General features: G+C 44.0%; 1 protein-coding gene across 1 annotated transcript in view; it reads left to right on the top strand.

Annotated features, from left to right (window-relative positions):
• Positions 1-20,564, top strand: part of LOC139380227 (ecto-NOX disulfide-thiol exchanger 1-like) — an 83,931-nt gene extending 63,367 nt beyond the window's left edge. The window contains exons 7-15 of the mRNA XM_071122761.1: positions 3,887-4,099; positions 5,280-5,386; positions 7,595-7,712; positions 8,368-8,558; positions 9,905-10,012; positions 14,442-14,501; positions 15,085-15,187; positions 19,250-19,335; positions 19,490-20,564. Of these exons, the coding sequence (XP_070978862.1) occupies positions 3,887-4,099; positions 5,280-5,386; positions 7,595-7,712; positions 8,368-8,558; positions 9,905-10,012; positions 14,442-14,501; positions 15,085-15,187; positions 19,250-19,335; positions 19,490-19,621 (1,118 nt within the window). The 3' untranslated portion in view covers positions 19,622-20,564. The remainder of the gene's footprint in view (positions 1-3,886; positions 4,100-5,279; positions 5,387-7,594; positions 7,713-8,367; positions 8,559-9,904; positions 10,013-14,441; positions 14,502-15,084; positions 15,188-19,249; positions 19,336-19,489) is intronic.
• Positions 20,565-21,070: the final 506 nt, after the last annotated feature.

Consider the following 21,070-nt stretch of genomic DNA (forward strand, 5'->3'; position numbering starts at 1 on the left):
TTATTTGGTGTTTTATGTTGTACACAGAGGATGTTTTTGCAGAATTCCGCATGCAGAGTCTCAATTTGGCGTTTTTCCCATTTTGTGAATTCTTGGTTGGTGAGCGGACCCCAGACCTCACAACCATAAAGGGTGATGGGTTCTATAACTGATGCAAGTATTTTTAGCCAGATCCTAAATGAATTTTATGTTCCTTTTGATGGCATAGAATGTCCTTCTTGCCTTGTCTCTCAGATCGTTCACAGCTTTGTGGAAGTTACCTGTGGTCTCTCTCTCTCTCTCGCTCTCTCTCTCTCTCTCTCTCTCTCTCTCTCTCTCAATTCAATTCAATTCAAGGGGCTTTATTGGCATGGGAAACGTGTTAACATTGCCAAAGCAAGTGAGGTAGGTAATATACAAAAGTGAAATAAACAATAAAAATGAACAGTAAACATTACACATTCAGAAGTTTCAAAACAATAAAGACATTACAAATGTCATATTATATATATATACAATGTTGTAACGATGTGCACAATCTCTCTCTCTCTCTCTCTCTCTCTCTCTCTCTCTCTCTGTGCTATCCTCCTTGTCCCCCTGTTCCACTGCCTCTGCTCTCTGTTCAGAGTGGTGTTTGAAAGTGTTCTGTTTCTCCATAATCATATTCATTCAAACAGCCTCTGGTTAATGCTTTTACATTCTCAGGCGGGTAAATAGCTTAAACATGTTCATTACCATATTACAGAGCATTACTCGGTCTCTCTCTTAATTACAGTTTTTCTCAATTGCTAAAACACAATTTCTGAAACGTTGCTCCATTTCCTGAAAACATTAAACACAATACCTCATCTTCAAGCACTATTTACATAACCTCTGACTCCTCTTGCAAAATGAAACATTCGCCTCAAAACAGTTTTACCTGTGTTCAAAATCAAACACTGCTCTCAAATCATAAACAAAGTGATCAAAATGATATACACTCTCAAGCAGTCAGTAAACAATACACCGAAAAATATAAAACACATTGTTCAGAACATACAATTCTCAGGGAGAAGTACATTTTTAATCCCAAAAAAATGTCATTGTCCTTTGATGAAAGAAAACATGTTCTATCATATTAGGTCAAAATTGATCAGAAATTACTACTCTGCTTTGCTCTTTGCAATTTTGTCTTTTGTTGTTCCTCCTCCTTGTACCCCTATTTTTACAGTACTTTACCCTGCATCTCATAAACTTGTCCTTTGTCTCTGTGATACTGTAATTCTTGTTCTTTGTTGATATGAACCTGCAACCAGTCAAAATCTATTGAGCCGTCAGTACTGTTAATAAATGGATAGCACAATGTTCAGGGCCATACAATTCATCCATTGTACAGTATACAGCCTACAATGCACTGTACTACAGTATCCATTCTCAGACTTTCTCCTTCCCACCTTCAACAACCTGTTTGCTCTCTGAACTGGCGTATATTGGTTGTGTCGCATCATTTCAAACAGGTTAAATCAATTTTGAGTGGTTGTGTTCAATCAATGACATATGTTCTCTATTTGTATTTGATTGTTGCCACTTGTGTTTACCAGTATGGATGACATGTGCATTAGAGTGCAGAATGTGTTTTGAGAATGAGAATGTGTTTAGAGTTTTGCTGAAAAGTCTAACTGAGATCTGCAAATTGTGTTTTATCATGTGAAATGGTTTAAGGTATTGACAACAGACTGCATAATTAGCTAAATGAGTCCAGGCAACTGAGAACTTTGTTCAGCCAATGGGTTTTAGTGTTTTAGCAATTGATAAAAACTGTAATACAGCTGCTGTTATGAAGGAATGTTATTAGCCTTCACACTGAGGCTGAAGCAGAGGAAGGCTAACTGGTGGTGACAGATGGAAGAAAGAGGAGGGGAAGGTAGAGGGCGAGCAAGAGTGTGTGTGTGTGTGTGTGTGTGTGTGTGTGTGTGTGTGTGTGTGTGTGTGTGTGTGTGTGTGTGTGTGTGTGTGTGTGTGTGTGTGTGTGTGTGTGTGTGTGTGTGTGTTTGTTTGTGTGTCAGTGTATGTGTGGGTTTGGGTTTGTTTGTGTGTGTGTCAGTGTTTGTGTGTGTCACATTTTAGGGTGGATAAACACTCGCACACAATAAAAAAGGTTTACCCTACACTACACCACTGGCTATTACTCTAGAGACTTTCTCTAAGCTTTCCATTAATATTACACAAGCAAAACACTGTGTGATATTTTTATTTGATTATTCATTGAAAAGGGGAAATAGACTTTCATTATTGCCAGTGTTTGCTGGCCCACAATACCTTCATGTGACTGCATTATAATATGACTGCATGATTGTACGCTGCTGCCTCTCCTGAATAGGACTAGAGCTGTGAGGTGAAAAGTATTTTCAGCCGAGCATCTGTGTGCTCTCAGGTCGTGTTGCAGTGGGTATTGAACTCATTAAACGATGTCTAATTCACTCTGCGCTGTACAATCGGACACGGCTCTGTGGCACTTTTCAATTATTATACAAATGTGAAAAATGCACTCGACAAAGGCCCACCGAGACACAGACAGTTAGAGGCTACGCTCGTTCAAAATCCAGTTTCAAACCCAGAAATGCATTTTGTGTTCAGAACAGACTGTGTGGTCTCATCCACAGGCTCTCAGAAAATATGAAACAGTCTGATAGGTAATCTCCCCATGCTGTTCAGTTCCTGTGCACTGAAGCACGGAGGGGAAGATATAAGTAGAATTTCTTCAAAGTGTATTGCCATATCATTTCTTTCTTTGAATACCCAAGTTAATTTTTGTAGGCTTTCAGCTTCACTGTTAAAAACTGTTTGGGATAGGGGGAGGTATTTTCACATCCGAATGAAAAGTGTGCCCAAAGTAAACTGCCTGCTACTCAGGCCTATAAGCTAGGATATGCATATAATTGGTATATGTGGATAGAAAACACGCTAAAGTTTCTAAAACTGTTAAAATGATGTCTGTGAGTATAACAGAACTTATTTGGCAGGCGAAACCCTGAGGACAAACCATCCAGGAATTTTGTTGTTGTTGAGGTGACTGTGTTTTCAATTGCTTTTCTATTGGAATCTAGATTTCTGAGGCATCTGGTTGCAGTTCCTAGGGCTTCCACTAGATGTCAACAGTCTTTAGAAATTGGTTGATGTTTTTCTTTTGAGTAATGAAGAAGTATGGCTGTTCAGACTGAGTGTCGAGTCTAGTGTACTGTTGTGTTTGGGGCGCACAACCTCGCCCTCGCTCCACTTTCATTTTATCCGCTATTGAATACAGTTTATTCCGTCTTAAATTTCAGTTATTATTTACATTTTAAAATACATAAAGTTGGATTAGGAAAGTTGTTTGAAATGTTTGTACCAAGATTACAGGTAACTTATTAGATAATGTGTAGTCATGTTGGGCGAGTTGGAACCGGTGTTTTTCTGAATCAAACGCGTCAAATAAATTGACATTTTGGATATATAACGACGGAAATAATAGAACAAAATGACCATTTGTGATGTTTATGGGACATATTGGAGTGCCAACAGAAGAAGATCTTCAAAGGTAAGGCATGAATTATATCGTTATTTCTGAGTTTTGTGTCGCGCCTGGCGGGTTGAAATATGATTGCCATGTGTTTGTTTGATGGGGTGCTGTCCTCAGATAATAGCATGGTTTGCTTTCACCGTAAAGCCTTTTTGAAATCTGACACAGTGGCTGGATTAACAAGAAGTTCATATGTATTTTGGTGTATTGCACTTGTGGTTGTATGAAAGTTAAATATTTCTAATAATTTATTTTGAATTTCACGTTCTGCAATTCCATCGGATGTTGTCGAAACGTTCCCCTAGCCGTAAAAATGAAACCCTCAGCCTTAAACCTCTCCCCTCCTTCTCCCCCATCATCCCCCTCCAGATGACCATAACTTCAGTGAAGCGACTGCGGTCCTGTTCACATGGATCGACCGTGGTGAGGTCAACCGGCGGTCGGCTAATCACTTCTACTCTATGATCCAGTCGGCCAATAGCCACGTCCGGAGACTGATGAGTGAGAAGGCCCAGCACGAGGAGGAGATGGAGCTAGCCAAGGAGACGTTTAAAAACTCCCTGCTGGCCATACTGACTCAGTGTAAGCATCTAACTAGACAAACTGTGCACTACCTGTAACACTTTATTGACCTAAACCCTTCCTAGACACAGAGAACTACAGGTACCTCTCACATAGCACTAAAGACCAGTATTTCTACACAGCTGTGCAGTGATGAGCCTGTAGTTAGGGAGGGTGACAGTAGTCAGAGACCAGACAGAGGTACGTACAGTACAGTGTCCTGAGGAAACCTCTGTGTGTCTGTCTGGAGCTTACTACAGGAGAGGACCAGCTGATCTACCTACTGTACCTCCCAGGTAGGCATCATAGTACAGTGTTCATCCAGCAGGCACTCTCAAACAATGTCAATGTACACTATGGACTGATATTGAAATGATATGAAATACCATCTGGAAAGACAATGACTCAACAGCACGATTGATCAATGGCTTATGGCTGTTTGAACGGTACTATTTAGAGTCTTATTTGTTATGCTCAACACCAAGAAGAAAAAGGAGCTATATAATCCTCTGGTGTTGGTTTAATATGAAAATCCATGAAGCAAAGTCCCAGAGACAGGAAGTAAATCACCAGAGTGGACGTAGAGGATGATGAGGGGGTGTAGTTTTAATGTTGACCTGCTCACTGTGCACTTGTCCAGTAGTAATAATGACACTATTTATTAAAGTTCCTGTTGTTTGTTGAAGATGAATTTGACAGTATGCAGTCAGAACAGAGCCAAGCTTTAAAGGCAACATTCTTCTACTGGTGGGGAGAATAGTGATGACTACAGTAAATACAACACTTCCAAAAGAGTTATGAATGATTCATGACAAAATACTAATTTTATGTAAATTCAATAGTTTGTCTAGTATCACAAAACAAGCCATCCATTGTAGAATGTTGTCTTTGTCAGTCCTGAAGGAACTGAATCAGCAGGTATGAGATGTAAGTACTGTACAGCACTGTGAAGGAGACACCAGGTTACACTATAGCCAGCATTTAACCTAGGAGGCCCTACAAACCAACAAAAACAATGTGTCTAAATCACAGCCCACCCAATGATTCTCAATATGTTGGTGGGTGGTAGAGGAAAATGCAATGGGATCCCTTAACCCAGGCTGGCACGATGAAGCTCCTAGTGTCTTCTCTGTGGTGTTGTGCCTGGGTGGTACAGTAGTGCTACATAAAGTCTTGTCTTGACTCTCCTGTTCACCCCAAGTCGAGCAGATCACGGCTGTGTTCACCGCTGCCTCCAGGCAGAAGGCATGGGACCATTTTACTAAAGCGCAGCGCAAGAACATAGACATTTGGAGAAAGCAGTGTGAGGTTGGTACTCTCTCCTTACCCCCCTTCTTCCTTGTCATGTTTGGACCCCTCAGGACAGGAGAGATTGACAGACAGACATTCTAGAAGGATTGAGTCCTACTGTGTTTCATGTTGCCGTTGTTGCAGACTGCTGTGCCCTCACAGATACACAGACAGATAGACAGACAGCCATGTTGTTCTGATCTACGTATGCGGTGTGTTCTCTCCTACAATACTATTCGTATACTTTTTTCTCACATTGATGAAACACACACACGCGCGCAGATGACAGTAACTAAAGATCTGAGGCCTCCTAGAAAGTTTGAGTGGGTGCTATGGCAACAGAGGCTTCCAGAGTTAAGACAGATCAATAATTCATTGGAATTATAACAAGTCAGCATGCTGGAACATTCTCTACAGGAGGGAAACATATTATGTTAGTTATCACTTTCATTACAACTAAACAAAAAACATCCTATTGATCTCATGGAATGGGGATATATTTGGTTGTAGAAACATTACACAAACCTAGATCTGAATCCTTGATTATTTTACACCACCTTGGTCTTGATTTGGCCATTTGGAGACCATGCCGATTTATTGAAGTGAATTAATGTAATAAGTAGAATTAAGTAATGACCAGGTATTTGAGAGTGTCTATCTGTGAGGGACAGCATTATCCAGGCAGATGTTAAAGACAGGAACCAGGAACTTTGGCGAATACGAAGTATTTTTTAAACCTCCCGCTTTAGGCTGGATGTGTCGATGTATTGGTCATACACTCATAATCTATCATTAGAATGACCTCCATTAGGCACGGAACCCCTAGTTTGAAAGCGACTGTTTTTCTGGATGCTGTGCTGCGCCATTTTCCCTACATTTCCCCCCACCTGGGCTAGCCCCCTAGCAATTTGAGTTCTAGCCAATGAGCTTCAGCCCCTTGCCATTTAAGTGACAGCTATCAAGATGCACACACAGCAAAGCGAGAGAGAGCAATGACGTGGTGCACATCTCTGCAATTTCAGGGGACGACTTTTGTCTTGTGAGCGCGAACCTTCAGAACTACTGGCTAAAATGTATACAAAAGTACTGGAGAATCTCTTTAACTTTATATGACCCTTCATACTGTAAGCCCTCTATGGTCATACTGTACATGTCTCTAAGTCAAGTCAGTGAGAATCATGCCATGTCTATTCTCAAAGCAACCAGAGGTAAGGCATTGATGTGGAAGAAGAGACACTAACAGTAAACATTACGGAGTGAGTCTTGCTAGCATGCCACCATTGTGAAATCCTTTGTTACGGTTCAGTAGTATGCTTGGTAAGTGTTCAAGTAGTTAAAGTAAGGGAACTCTGCAGTCTGAACCGTCATGGATTAACTATGACAAATGGCTGTGAATTCATTAGCTACTGATGTCAGTATCAACATAACAGTAATATGAAATTCCAGTTTTATTATGAGCTGATAAAGGAGTTGGCAGAAATCAGGAGATCAGATAAGTCTCTAAACACCATTGGCTTTCTCCGTCTTCATGCCGTACTGTAGTTTCTAAGAAAAAGGATCTGGCTGGTTCAGTACTACAGCTGAGGTTTTCTGTGCTCACAGTCACACATAACAAAACTCTCCCTCCAACCCTCGCTCCCTTTCTCTCTCTTCCTTTTCCTCTCATAACTCTATCCCTCTCTCCCCTAGTTGAGTCATTGCTAAGCATATTTACTTTATTTGAGGAGAGATTTCACAGTGGTGGTATTAGACAGCCTCACAGCTGAGGCAGTACTAGTTATCAGAGCAGCTGGGAGAATGAGATGATTTCTATGCTCCTCTGTCTTTAGCGTGTGAAAAAAAGGAAGCATTCAAACTGCCCATGGGCACAGACTAGGATCAGTTTACATTACCCTCTAAATACTAACCTTAACCATTGCAGAAGGAAAACAAAACTGAGTCATTCCATGTCATTTCAGCAAGCCATGCTTCGGAGCTTTGGGCGAGATGGTGGGTGTCGAAATCCTCGTTCTTGTGCTTTTTGAGGTGGAATGACTCATTTGACCATAGTTCAGTCTCTAGGGGTAACTGGATCCTCTTCTACCACATACTCTGTCCACAGGTACAATATATAAAGTTAGTAACCATCCTTAAAAGGGCAGTCTGGTTGAAACCATTTTTAGACAGGCATCTGGTTGGGTGTATAGTACTGAGACACTGAGGTGTCCTTGTGTTGTGATGTGACAGGAGCTGCGGAACGCCAACAGTGAGGAGATTATGGGGATTCGCCGGGAGGAGGAGATGGAGATGTCTGATGATGACTCGGATGAGAGCCCCTGTAAGAAGATACGTAGGGAGGACAACGGTAGGTCAGACACAGGCCCAATCCCAAATTTACTCCTAGGTTCTAGGCCCTAGCGCTTGTGTCCTAGCTGCTAGCCCCTAGGCACTGGTACCTTTTAATGATGGCAGACCAGTGTAGCTCATAAATCACCAGACTGCTACAGTATATATTGGTGGTAGATGTTCATGACCTGTCACACAGCCCCAGAACCCTAGACACTGCCAGTCAAATGGCAGGAAGAACAATCTAGCAGCTGGGGTATGATGGGATGTTCTAGATGAGCTGTGGTGGTACAGTGACCAAGCTGCTCAGATTTAGAACACTTCACAATCTATTACTGCTCTGCTCCAAAGCTGCAGCCTATTCTAATGCCTGCTGAAGGAGTCTGTTGAAAGGACAGCAGTGCTTTACTGAGCCGCTCTGAACAGCTCCCTTTGATGTGTCCTGAATACATTACATGTATGGAGGAGGAGAGAGAACAATATAAACCTCCACTTCCAGTGACTCAGAACCTCACAGGTTGGGTAGAGAGTTGACTCACTGCAGTTTGTGTGTGTATGTGTGTGCGTGTGTGTGCGTGCATACATATGTGTGTGTCTTGTGTCTAACCCTCTCTCCCCCCTCCTCTCCAGGTGTGTGTCTTGTGTCTAACCCTCTCTCCCCTCCTCCTCTAAAGGTGTGTGTGGCCAGTCTGGGGCCTCTCTGAGGGAGGAGAATGACTCCCTGCGCTGGCAGCTGGATGCCTACAGGAACGAGGTGGAACTGCTGAGGAAGGAGCAGGGCAAGGCCTGCCACCCCGACGACCCCGAACACTCCCTCAACACACACACACACCTGCTACAGCAGAGCATGCACAACATGCATCAGGTACATTATTACACCATCTACACCTGGATCATATTCCACCTGTGATTCCACTGTTGGGATTGTGCTGATACCAACAGTAATTGATATACAGTACCATCAATAGAATACAGTGCCAACACTCTCATCACATGCTGCAGGTATGTGTACCTATGCTTTCACTAGCAAAAGGTCATTAAAGGCTAAAGCACCGGTACCTAGAAACAAAGAGTAATAGGGGAAGTGCAGCTACAGTACACATCACTCGGATTTATTCTGACTGTCCTGTCTACCGCATTCACACTCCCTCCCTTTACAACCTGACCCAGACAGACCACAACACAGTCAGACCTCTGCCTGCTGTTGTTCCTGCTTACTGGTGTCTCCTCTGTGTTCATCACCCTCTCTGTTGTTGTTGTCCTCCCAGCACTGTCTCCCTATCTAACTGTGTTGTGGTCCATTGTGTAACTGTCTCCCTATCTAACTGTGTTGTGATCTATTGTTTAACTGTCTCCCTATCTAACTGTGTTGTGGTCTATTGTGTAACTGTCTCCCTATCTAACTGTGTTGTGGTCTATTGTGTAACTGTCTCTCTATCTAACTGTGTTGTGGTCTATTGTGTAACTGTCTCTCTGTGTGTCTCCCTATCTAACTGTGTTGTGGTCTATTGTGTAACTGTCTCTCTGTGTGTCTCCCTATCTAACTGTGTTGTGGTCTATTGTGTAACTGTCTCTCTGTGTGTCTCCCTATCTAACTGTGTTGTGGTCTATTGTGTTACTGTCTCTCTGTGTTTCTCCCTATCTAACTGTGTTGTGGTCTATTGTGTAACTGTCTCTCTGTGTGTCTCCCTATCTAACTGTGTTGTGGTCTATTGTGTAACTGTCTCTCTGTGTGTCTCCCTATCTAACTGTGTTGTGGTCTATTGTGTAACTGTCTCTCTGTGTGTCTCCCTATCTAACTGTGTTGTGGTCTATTGTGTAACTGTCTCTCTGTGTGTCTTCCTATCTAACTGTGTTGTGGTCTATTGTGTTACTGTCTCTCTGTGTTTCTCCCTATCTAACTGTGTTGTGGTCTATTGTGTAACTGTCTCTCTGTGTGTCTCCCTATCTAACTGTGTTGTGGTCTATTGTGTAACTGTCTCTCTGTGTGTCTCCCTATCTAACTGTGTTGTGGTCTATTGTGTAACTGTCTCTCTGTGTGTCTCCCTATCTAACTGTGTTGTGGTCTATTGTGTAACTGTCTCCCTGTGTGTCTCCCTATCTAACTGTGTTGTGGTCTATTGTGTAACTGTCTCCCTGTGTGTCTCCCTATCTAACTGTGCTGTGGTCTATTGTGTAACTGTCTCTCTGTGTGTTTCTCTCTCCTCCCAGCAACTGCTGAGTCTGCAGGATCAGCTGAGGAGTAAGGAGGTGGAGCTGGAGCAGGCTAGAGACGAACACAGATACCTGGAGGGAGAGGTCCTAGCCCTGAGAGACAAGGTGAGAGAACATGCATCCACACAAATGTGTAAACACACACACAGACACACGCACACACGAGTGTGGAAACTCGCACTCACTGATCCAGATGGGAGAGTAGGGTTCTGAGTCATGATGGTTATGAAGATATAGAGAAATAAATGGCAAAAATAACCTCCTTACACATAACAGTACCAGGGTGTCCCTATTACTGATCTGTACTGTACTGTATCGTATATGAGTACAGAGGCCCCTGAGCTCTGTAGGGTTGGCTATTGGGTTTTTAACATACCGAGTAACTGACAAGGATAGAAATGTACAGTGCCTTGCGAAAGTATTCGGCCCCCTTGAACTTTGCGACCTTTTGCCACATTTCAGGCTTCAAACATAAAGATATAAAACTGTATTTTTTTGTGAAGAATCAACAACAAGTGGGACACGATCATGAAGTGGAACGACATTTATTGGATATTTCAAACTTTTTTAACAATTCAAAAACTGAAAAATTGGGCATGCAAAATTATTCAGCCCCTTTACTTTCAGTGCAGCAAACTCTCTCCAGAAGTTCAGTGAGGATCTCTGAATGATCCAATGTTGACCTAAATGACTAATGATGATAAATACAATCCACCTGTGTGTAATCAAGTCTCCGTATAAATGCACCTGCACTGTGATAGTCTCAGAGGTCCGTCAAAAGCGCAGAGAGCATCATGAAGAACAAGGAACACACCAGGCAGGTCCGAGATACTGTTGTGAAGAAGTTTAAAGCCGGATTTGGATACAAAAATATTTCCCAAGCTTTAAACATCCCAAGGAGCACTGTGCAAGCGATAATATTGAAATGGAAGGAGTATCAGACCACTGCAAATCTACCAAGACCTGGCCGTCCCTCTAAACTTTCAGCTCATACAAGGAGAAGACTGATCAGAGATGCAGCCAAGAGGCCCATGATCACTCTGGATTAACTGCAGAGATCTACAGCAGAGGTGGGAGACTCTGTCCATAGGACAACAATCAGTCAGTCGTATATTGCACAAATCTGGCCTTTATGGAAGAGTGGCAAGAAGAAAGCCATATCTTAAAGATATCCATAAAAAGTGTTGTTTAAAGTTTGCCACATGCCACCTGGGAGACACACCAAACATGTGGAAGAAGGTGCTCTGGTCAGATGAAACCAAAATTGAACTTTTTGGCAACAATGCAAAACGTTATGTTTGGCGTAAAAGCAACACAGCTGAACACACCATCCCCACTGTCAAACATGGTGGTGGCAGCATCATGGTTTGGGCCTGCTTTTCTTCAGCAGGGACAGGGAAGATGGTTAAAATTGATGGGAAGATGGATGGAGCCAAATACAGGACCATTCCGGAAGAAAACCTGATGGAGTCTGCAAAAGACCTGAGACTGGGACGGAGATTTGTCTTCCAACAAGACAATGATCCAAAACATAAAGCAAAATCTACAATGGAATGGTTCAAAAATAAACATATCCAGGTGTTAGAATGGCCAAGTCAAAGTCCAGACCTGAATCCAATCGAGAATCTGTGGAAAGAACTGAAAACTGCTGTTCACAAATGCTCTCCATCCAACCTCACTGAGTCTCTCGATGTGCAAAACTGATAGAGACATACCCCAAGCGACTTACAGCTGTAATCGCAGCAAAAGGGGGCGCTACAAAGTATTAACTTAAGGGGGCTGAATAATTTTGCACGCCCAATTTTTCAGTTTTTGATTTGTTAAAGAAGTTTGAAATATCCAATAAATGTCGTTCCACTTCATGATTGTGTCCCACTTGTTGTTGATTCTTCACAACAAAATACAGTTTTATATCTTTATGTTTGAAGCCTGAAATGTGGCAAAAGGTCGCAAAGTTCAAGGGGGCCGAATACTTTCGCAAGGCACTGTATTTATAAACTGGGTGGTTTGAGCCCTGAATGCTGATTGGCTGACAGCCGTGGTATATCAGACCGTATACCACGATTATGACAAAACTTGTATTTTTACTGCTCTAATTACGTTGGTAACCAGTTTTATAATAGCAGTAAGGAACCTCGGGGGGTTGTGATATATGGCCAATATACCGCGGCTAAGGGCTGTGTCCAGGCACTCCGCTTGTGTCATGCATAAGAACAGCCCTTAGCCGTGGTATATTGGCCAAATACCACACCTCCCTGGGCCTTATTTCTTAAATATAGTGAAACATACAGACTGCAGGAGGGAGTTAAGGACATGGTTTTGATGTAGTGGCAGTCTAGTATTTATTTTGGCAGGCTACTGTAGCTGTCTCTTCAAATATTCTCTTTATCTCCCTCCTCTTTATCTATTTCTGTCTCTTTCTCTTTCTATCGTTGTTTCTGCACAAGTTGCTCTCCCTCAGTAGGGGGGCACACACACGTCCCTCCTCCCCCTCCCTCCATGTCCTCTCATCCCCCTCTCCTCTCCTCTCACTCTCCACCCCACTCACTCCTCTCCAAGCCAGCCAGACTCTGAAATGGCTCAAATGGCTCAAACTTCCTCTCAAGACGGTCTGAGAGCACAGGCAGCAGGCATGTGTGTTTGTCCTTTCTTCTGAGGCTAGCCCTGCTCCACCCTGCCCCCCCCCCCTTTTCCCCCAATAATGAATAACCTTCCATTCATTCCATTTTCATCTGTTATCAAAATGAAAAGAAACAAATTAATACATTTACTCAATAAAATTGTATTTTTCAAATAATCTTTCTCAAAAACGTTGTACACTGAACAAAAATATAAACGCAACATATAGTGGTGGTCCTATGTTTCATGAGCTGAAATAAAAGATCCCAGACATTTTCCATATGCACAAAAAGCTTATTTCTCTCCAAATTTGAGCACAAATTTGTTTACATCCTTGTTAATGAGCATTTATCTTTTGCCAAGATAATCGATCCACCTGACAGGTGTGGCCAATCAAGAAGCTGATTAAACAGCATAATCATTACATTGGTGCACTTTGCGCTGGGGACAATTAAAGGCCACTCTAAAATGTGCAGTTTTGTCACACAGCACAATGCCACAGATGTCTCAAGTTTTTCCACCAGAGCTGTTGCCAGATAATTGAATGTTCATTTCTTTACCATAAACCTCCTCCAACGTAATTTATAGAGAATTTGTCAGTACGTCCAACCGGCCTCACAACCGCAGACCACGTGTATGACGTTGTGTGGGAGAGCAGTTTGCTGATGTCAACGTCGTGAACAGAGTGCCTCATGGTGGCGGTGGGGTTGTGGTATGGGCAGGCATACGCTACGGACAATGAAGTCAATTGCATTTTATCTATGGCAATTTGAATGCACAGAGATACCCTGATGAGATCCTGAGGCCCATTGCCGCCATCACCTCATGTTTCAGAATTATAATGCAGGAATTCGCAAGGGTCTGTACACAATTCCTGGAAGCTGAAAATGTCCCAGTTCTTCCATGGCCTGCATACTCACCAGACATATCACCCATACTGATTTAGAACCACACAGACAACAGGAGCACTGCCTTCACTATGTGTGTGTGTGTGTGTGTGTGTGTGTGTGTGTGTGTGTGTGTGTGTGTGTGTGTGTGTGTGTGTGTGTGTGTGTGTGTGTGTGTGTGTGTGTGTGTGTGTGTGTGTGTGTGTGTGTGTGTGTGTGTGTGTGTGTGTGTGTGTGTGTGTGTGTGTGCAAGTAGAAACAACATGTTGACTCACCCTACTTGTAGACTAGTTGAACCCCAATGTCATCCTCTCTTTCATGTTGGCAAAACGATCTGACTGTCATTCAGTAGTACACACTTTTAGTTGTCCTAGACTAGGCTACCTGGAAAAAATGCTTGCTAGCCTAACTTCCTCACATGGGCAACAATGAACCAGCTAAGTTAGCTAGCTAGCTAGTTAACATGAACCTACTACATCTAGGCCACATATTGAACTTCAATCGTCTCAAGCCAGTGGCACAATGTTTGAATTCATGGTGAGATCAGAATCTACGTTATAATCATTAGCCTGTATCATTGGTCAAATGTACGTGGAAGGCTGGCTTCCTTTGGCATCCATGAACACACTCCACTGCTGAGAATAATACAACCTGTGGATGGACGAGTACCTTTCTGATTCTATCTGATTCTGCTAACTGTAGCTGTTTATTCATTGTTATTGGACTGAGATAATGGGAACATCAATAGGAATAGAGCTCCTGTGGAGAAAGAGTGTATTCAGCTACCAGTGGATAGATGGATGAAACAGATAGATAGATGAACAAATGAAAGGACAGATAGAACATCCAGGGAGGATACATTGTTTCCATATAGTCTAAAGATGCTACCTTAAACAACAGCTACTTGGATCCTGCTTCTGTTACTAAGACCATGTTCTATGCCTCTGTTTGTTACCAGGGTTACCAGGGATGAAGGGTCAGTACTTGATGTTGGTCTCTGTCTTGTTCTCTGTGTGTCTTGTTTTCAGATGCTGACATACGGGGATGTAGTGGTAGTGGAGGGGACCAACGGAGAAACACCTGAGAAGGTCAGTTCGCCCCAACATACACCACTATACAGTACCCACACAATACTGTACACACAATACTGTACACCACAGGAGGCTGGTGGCACCTTAATTGGGGAGGGCAGCTCATAGTAATGGCTGGAACAGAATTAATGGAATGGTATCAAACATAACAAACACTTGGTTTTCATATGTGTGATACCATTCCAGCCATTACTATGAGCTGTCCTCCCCTCTCCAGCCTCCTGTGTACACACACACATGCAATCAACATCTCTTGAGTGATTTTATTGACCCAGCCAGCCAGTGTGAGGTGACGTCAGCGTCTGATGACAGGGGGGTAGGCCTATGCATTAAGGGTATATGGGGAGGGGGAGGGGGTTGTAGTGTGTTACTGTGTATGTCCCTTGTGCCCTGTGAAAGGAGATGCACTGGTGAAGAGAGGAGAAGGGGAAGGAAAGGGGGGTATCCCAATGGAGTAGCATCAGTAGCACCAGCCACTCTCTCATAAAAAGAACACTACCCCGATGAGTGCACACACATCAGCTCACATTGCGTTTGTGTGTCTATAAGGACTAACACTGTGTTGTTTGTGTGTCTGTAGGTAGTGAACGGCTATGCCACCACTCTGTACCGCAGCAGAGACAGGAGGAGTGAAGCAGCCATGAGAGGACCCCTCACATCAGAGAGAGAGGCTCTGCTACTGGGTACAGTACATATACATTTGATGTATACTACAAAGCATATTCATAATATTATCTGGATTGTTACATTTTCGCCTGTAATATTCATCTGACTGGGAGTGTTTTAATGGTTGGTGTTCGACATGTTGGAGGGGAGCCAATTGTTAATGGGGTGAAACAGTCTTGAAAGTCTGTCTATCCAGCCTGGTCTCAGAGCAAAACATATAATATTTTACTCAAATCCGTGCCACTCCATTTAGTATGAAATGTTACTTTACGTTAGGTTACATTAAATTGGCCTACGTGAATCCGAGTCACTCAAATAGGTATGACAATGTTATATTTGGTATGACACTCAGGGGCCTCCCGGGTGGCACAGCAGTCTTAGGCACTGCATCTCAATGCTAGAGGCGTCACTACAGACCCCCTGGTTCAAATCCAGGCTGTTTCACAACCAGCTGTGATTGGGAGTCCCATAGGGCAGTGTAGGCCATCATTGTATATAAGAATTAGTTCTTACCTGACTTGCTAGTAAAAAAAAGGTTAATTAAGGCAAAAACAAAACAAATGGAGGGTCATTGGTCGGATGTATAATGTGAACGTCTAGCTATCCAAAGGGTGCACATTCAAATCTCATTCTGGACAACTTCAGCATTTTAGCAAATTAGAACTGCTTACTACTTTTTAGCTACTTTGCAACTATTTAGCATGTTAGCTAACCCTTCCCCTAACCTTAACCCTTTAACTTAACTCCTAACCCTCGAGATCGGTGTGGAAGAACTTGACTGGCCTGCGCAGAGCCAGTCACTTTAGGGATGAATTGGAACGCAGACTGTGAGTCAGGCCTAATTGCCCAACATAGGTGCCCGACTTCACTAATGCTCTTGTGGCTGAATGGAAGCAAGTCCCTGCAGCAATGTTCCAACATCTAGTGGAAAGCCTCCCCAGAAGAGTGGAGGCCATTATAGCTGGAAAGGGGGGGGCCAACTCAATATTAATAACCATAATTTTGGAATGAAATGTTCGATCAGCATACTTTTGGTCTTGTAGTGGCACGGATTTTGTAAAATATCATATGTTTTGCTCTGAGACTAGGTAGGTCTGTTGTGTTCTTGGATGAAGAACCCTAGGACTGGGTGGAGGGGGGTTCAGGTGAAAGGTACTATGGGTCTGGTTGCCAAGCAGTAGCTGCTGGCCCTGGCCACACACACGTCAACTCTGAACGTAGGCACATGCAAAATGCACGTATGCAGGCACACACACAAACACACACATGATCTCTCCCAGCTGCACGCGGCAGTGCTATGGTTGTGTTCACACACAGAAACACACTCCATCGCAGGGCGCCGGGGACACTGAGATAGACGAGGATGCCGTCAGCCAGAACAGAAGAAAAGACAAACCGGTTTCAGGCGAGAGGAGAGACTGACTGTAGAACACAAATTGCCTAATTCTCCCGTGGCTCTTCTCTCTGTCTCCCTCTATCCTCCCCCTCTACATCTCTCCTTCTTTCCTCCCCCTTTCTCCTCCCCCTCTACCTCCCCTCCATTTCAGCTCCCAGAAATGTAGTTTCATCACAAAAAGGAAGCAGCTTCTATTCTGATTCTGACTGGAGTAATTTTATTAGCCTGCTTTCCTTTTGTTTCTGTTCACTGTCTGAATCTCCTGTAGGCACAAGCACAAAATAGTTCTGTGCCAATTCTCAGATTAGCAGCTGGAAAGCAGAGCTCATTTTGGTGGTGCAGGGAGGTAAAAACAGCTTGGTGTAAAACAGAGCCAGGAGCCGGTTGGAGCAGAGCAGAGAAGGGAGGGGAGCAGACGAAAGGGGAGCAGAGGAGAGCAAAGAGGAGTAGGCAGAAGCACATTTATCTCTTTTAACGCGGCCCACAGAAAGCCAACATGAAGGAGAGGAGAGGCAGAGCTCTCTATCTCCCTGCCAGCCAGCCACCCTGTCTGCTTCCCAGCCTGCCGCAGCCAGTGGGGGCTGGTAGGAGGAGATATAGGAGGACAGGCTCATTGTAATGGCTGGAATATAATACATGGACTACCATATGTTTGATGTGTTTGATACCGTTCCATTTATTCTATTCCAGCTATTACAATGAGCCCGTCCTCCAATAGATCCTCCCACCAGCCTCCTTTGACGGCAGCCAACACTGCTTCTGGGCTTTTCATTTTTCTGTAAGGGATACACACCTTTACACACACACAAACACATACAGATACGCATCCGCATGCATGGACATACACAACAACACGTCCACAACACGTATAGACGTGAACGCACACACACATGCACACACTAAGACCCCCCCACACAAACACACCAGCCCCCCCCCCCCCCCCCCCCCCCCCCCCCCCCCCATGCAGTGTGGTGGTTCCGTCTGAGTGGTGGTGGCTGAGGGGAGTAAATTAGTCCTGTCTGTAATGGGCAATGTTCCGTCATATAAATCAGGGGAATAAATATTGGCTCAGGCTTCCCAGGGGACCGCATTATATTCTCTCCCCCTGAGTCGCTGTGTTACCTCTGCAGGACCTCTCACAAGTAATCAACTCAAGTGATGTTTCTACTCGGACCAGCGTTTTTTATGGCGGCGCGGGATGCTTTTATTGCATGGCACGTCGGCAAAATGCAGATTGCAGCTCTGAAGTTTAACAGCATGTTCTTTCTCTTCCCAGCTCTGCTGGAGAGCTGAAGTTTAACAGCATGTTCTTTCTCTTCCCAGCTCTGCTGGAGAGCTGAAGTTGAACAGCATGTTCTTTCTCTTCCCAGCTCTGCTGGAGAGCTGAAGTTGAACAGCATGTTCTTTCTCTTCCCAGCTCTGCTGGAGAGATGAAGTTGAACAGCATGTTCTTTCTCTTCCCAGCTCTGCTGGAGAGCTGAAGTTGAACAGCATGTTCTTTCTCTTCCCAGCTCTGCTGGAGAGCTGAAGTTGAACAGCATGTTCTTTCTCTTCCCAGCTCTGCTGGAGAGCTGAAGTTGAACAGCATGTTCTTTCTCTTCCCAGCTCTGCTGGAGAGATGAAGTTTAACAGCATGTTCTTTCTCTTCCCAGCTCTGCTGGAGGGCTGAAGTTGAACAGCATGTTCTTTCTCTTCCCAGCTCTGCTGGAGAGCTGAAGTTGAACAGCATGTTCTTTCTCTTCCCAGCTCTGCTGGAGAGATGAAGTTTAACAGCATGTTCTTTCTCTTCCCAGCTCTGCTGGAGAGCTGAAGTTTAACAGCATGTTCTTTCTCTTCCCAGCTCTGCTGGAGAGCTGAAGTTGAACAGCATGTTCTTTCTCTTCCCAGCTCTGCTGGAGGGCTGAAGTTGAACAGCATGTTCTTTCTCTTCCCAGCTCTGCTGGAGAGCTGAAGTTTAACAGCATGTTCTTTCTCTTCCCAGCTCTGCTGGAGGGCTGAAGTTTAACAGCATGTTCTTTCTCTTCCCAGCTCTGCTGGAGAGCTGAAGTTTAACAGCATGTTCTTTCTCTTCCCAGCTCTGCTGGAGAGATGAAGTTTAACAGCATGTTCTTTCTCTTCCCAGCTCTGCTGGAGGGCTGAAGTTTAACAGCATGTTCTTTCTCTTCCCAGCTCTGCTGGAGAGCTGAAGTTTAACAGCATGTTCTTTCTCTTCCCAGCTCTGCTGGAGAGCTGAAGTTTAACAGCATGTTCTTTCTCTTCCCTCTTCCTGTCTCTCTCTCTTCTCTATCTTTCATCTCTCTCAATGTCTCTGTTTCTCTCTCTTCTCTATCTCTCATCTCTCTCAATGTATCTGCTTCTCTCTCTTCTCTATCTCTCATCTCTCTCAATGTCTCTGTTTCTCTCTCTTCTCTATCTCTCATCTCTCTCAATGTCTCTGCTTCTCTCTCTTCTCTCTCTCCATCTCTCTCAATGTCTCTGCTTCTCTCTCTTCTCTATCTCTCATCTCTCTCAATGTCTCTGCTTCTCTCTCTTCTCTATCTCTCATCTCTCTCAATGTCTCTGTTTCTCTCTCTTCTCTATCTCTCATCTCTCTCAATGTCTCTCTGTTTTTCTCTATCTCTCAATCTATCACTGTGTCTCTGTTTCTTTCTCTATCTCTCAATCGCTCTCTGTTTCTCTGCAGGCATCATATCTACCTTCCTCCATGTCCATCCGTTTGGAGCCAACATCGACTATCTGTGGTCTTACATCCAGAGACTGGACACTATGGTCAGTTTACATGAAATAGTCACTAAAATAGAGAAAGGGAAAAAGCTTGGGGGGGGGGGGACTGAAATGGGCATATGAAATCTTATCTAATTGTTACACAAATAGGAAAGACCCGTTAGGTGATGTCACCTGTCCCCGTCCCTCTCCCGTCCAGGTGTCAGCGGGTGAGTTGGAGTCTCTGATGGGTCGTCTGCCCAGTGTCTTCAGACAGGAGCTGAGTGGAGTGGGAGCCACGCTGGAGAAACGCTGGAAGTTCTGTGGCTTCCAGAGCCTCGCCTCCATGTGACACAGGGACACAAACACATCACATGACCCAAGACACACACATGGCCTGACAGACCACGTGTGGTACAGGAACATACACACTTCCTGACCAGCCACAAAGCCTGGTGGACACATGAATAGAAGGCGTGTCAAATCCACAGACTGTGTTTGAACGGTGTGTGTATGTTGTGTATCCATAGAACATGGTGATGATTCTCAAACACAAAACAGACACTGATGGATCTTTCCGAGGTTATATCTTTGAGAAAGATTTGCTGACACGGAGGTTGAGGGAACCACACGGATCTCCACTCGATGCTGTATAACAAGATCCACGGATGTCAGCCAAGGAGGTCACAGAGCAGACATTCTCTATGGTAACCTAGTGACCAGACCCCAGCCAACAGAACCTCTCATTGACTGGAGTTGTGTGTGATGCCTATTTCTCTGTTCCCTCTCTTTCTCTGTTCTCTCTCTCTCTCTCTCCCTGGAGCAGTTGCGTAACTGATTTGTCAACAGCTGACTCCCACTAGGCTGGGAGGGATACAGGAATATCGGACGGCTGCAATCGAAATATGGATGGGAATGGGGAAAATTTGAGAATTGGGTTACTGATTTATAACTGTAACCCTTGTTACCCCTCACGTCCAGTGTGTTGTGGGGCTTTTTGCTGTAAAACCCAGTTTCACACTCCAACAGGATTGAAGCATTAGCCAGCCTCTCTCTCTCTGTCTGTCTGTCTGTCTGTCTGTGACCCAGAACGGACTTTAGTAGCCTACTGATGACTGGTACTGATACTGTTGGGTTGGGTTGGGACTGTACTGTACTGGTCTCACCCTCTGGATGTCTCTCTTTGCTCTGGCCTTCTGTGTCCAGTGTGTGCTGTGCGTTCTGCCACTGTTTAATTGGTATCTACTCATTTAAATTATTATGTTTTCTAATGTAATAAAAGCTTTTTATCCAAACATCTTCTGATCCATCTAAAAACATTTTAAATTCAAGAAGCTTTATCGCCATGACAAGCAACTCAATTCACTGGCTGGTATAATGGCCAGACAAGGCTGTTAATGGCCAGACAAGGCTGTTAATGGCAAGACAAGGCTGCTAATGGCAAGACAAGGCTGTTAATGGCAAGACAAGGCTGTTAATGGCAAGACAAGGCTGTTAATGGCAAGACAAGGCTGTTAATGGCAAAACAAGGCTGTTAATGGCAAGACAAGGCTGTTAATGGCCAGACAAGGCTGTTAATGGCAAGACTAGGCTGTTAATGGCAAGACAAGGCTGTTAATGGCCAGGCAAGGCTGTTAATGGCAAGACAAGGCTGTTAATGGCAAGACAAGGCTGTTAATGGCAAGACTAGGCTGTTAATGGCCAGACAAGGCTGTTAATGGCAAGACTAGGCTGTTAATGGCAAGACAAGGCTGTTAATGGCCAGACAAGGCTGTTAATGGCAAGACAAGGCTGTTACTGG

This window comes from Oncorhynchus clarkii, chromosome 22 (genome assembly GCF_045791955.1).
Source record: "Oncorhynchus clarkii lewisi isolate Uvic-CL-2024 chromosome 22, UVic_Ocla_1.0, whole genome shotgun sequence".
Classification (NCBI taxonomy): Eukaryota; Metazoa; Chordata; class Actinopteri; order Salmoniformes; family Salmonidae; genus Oncorhynchus; species Oncorhynchus clarkii.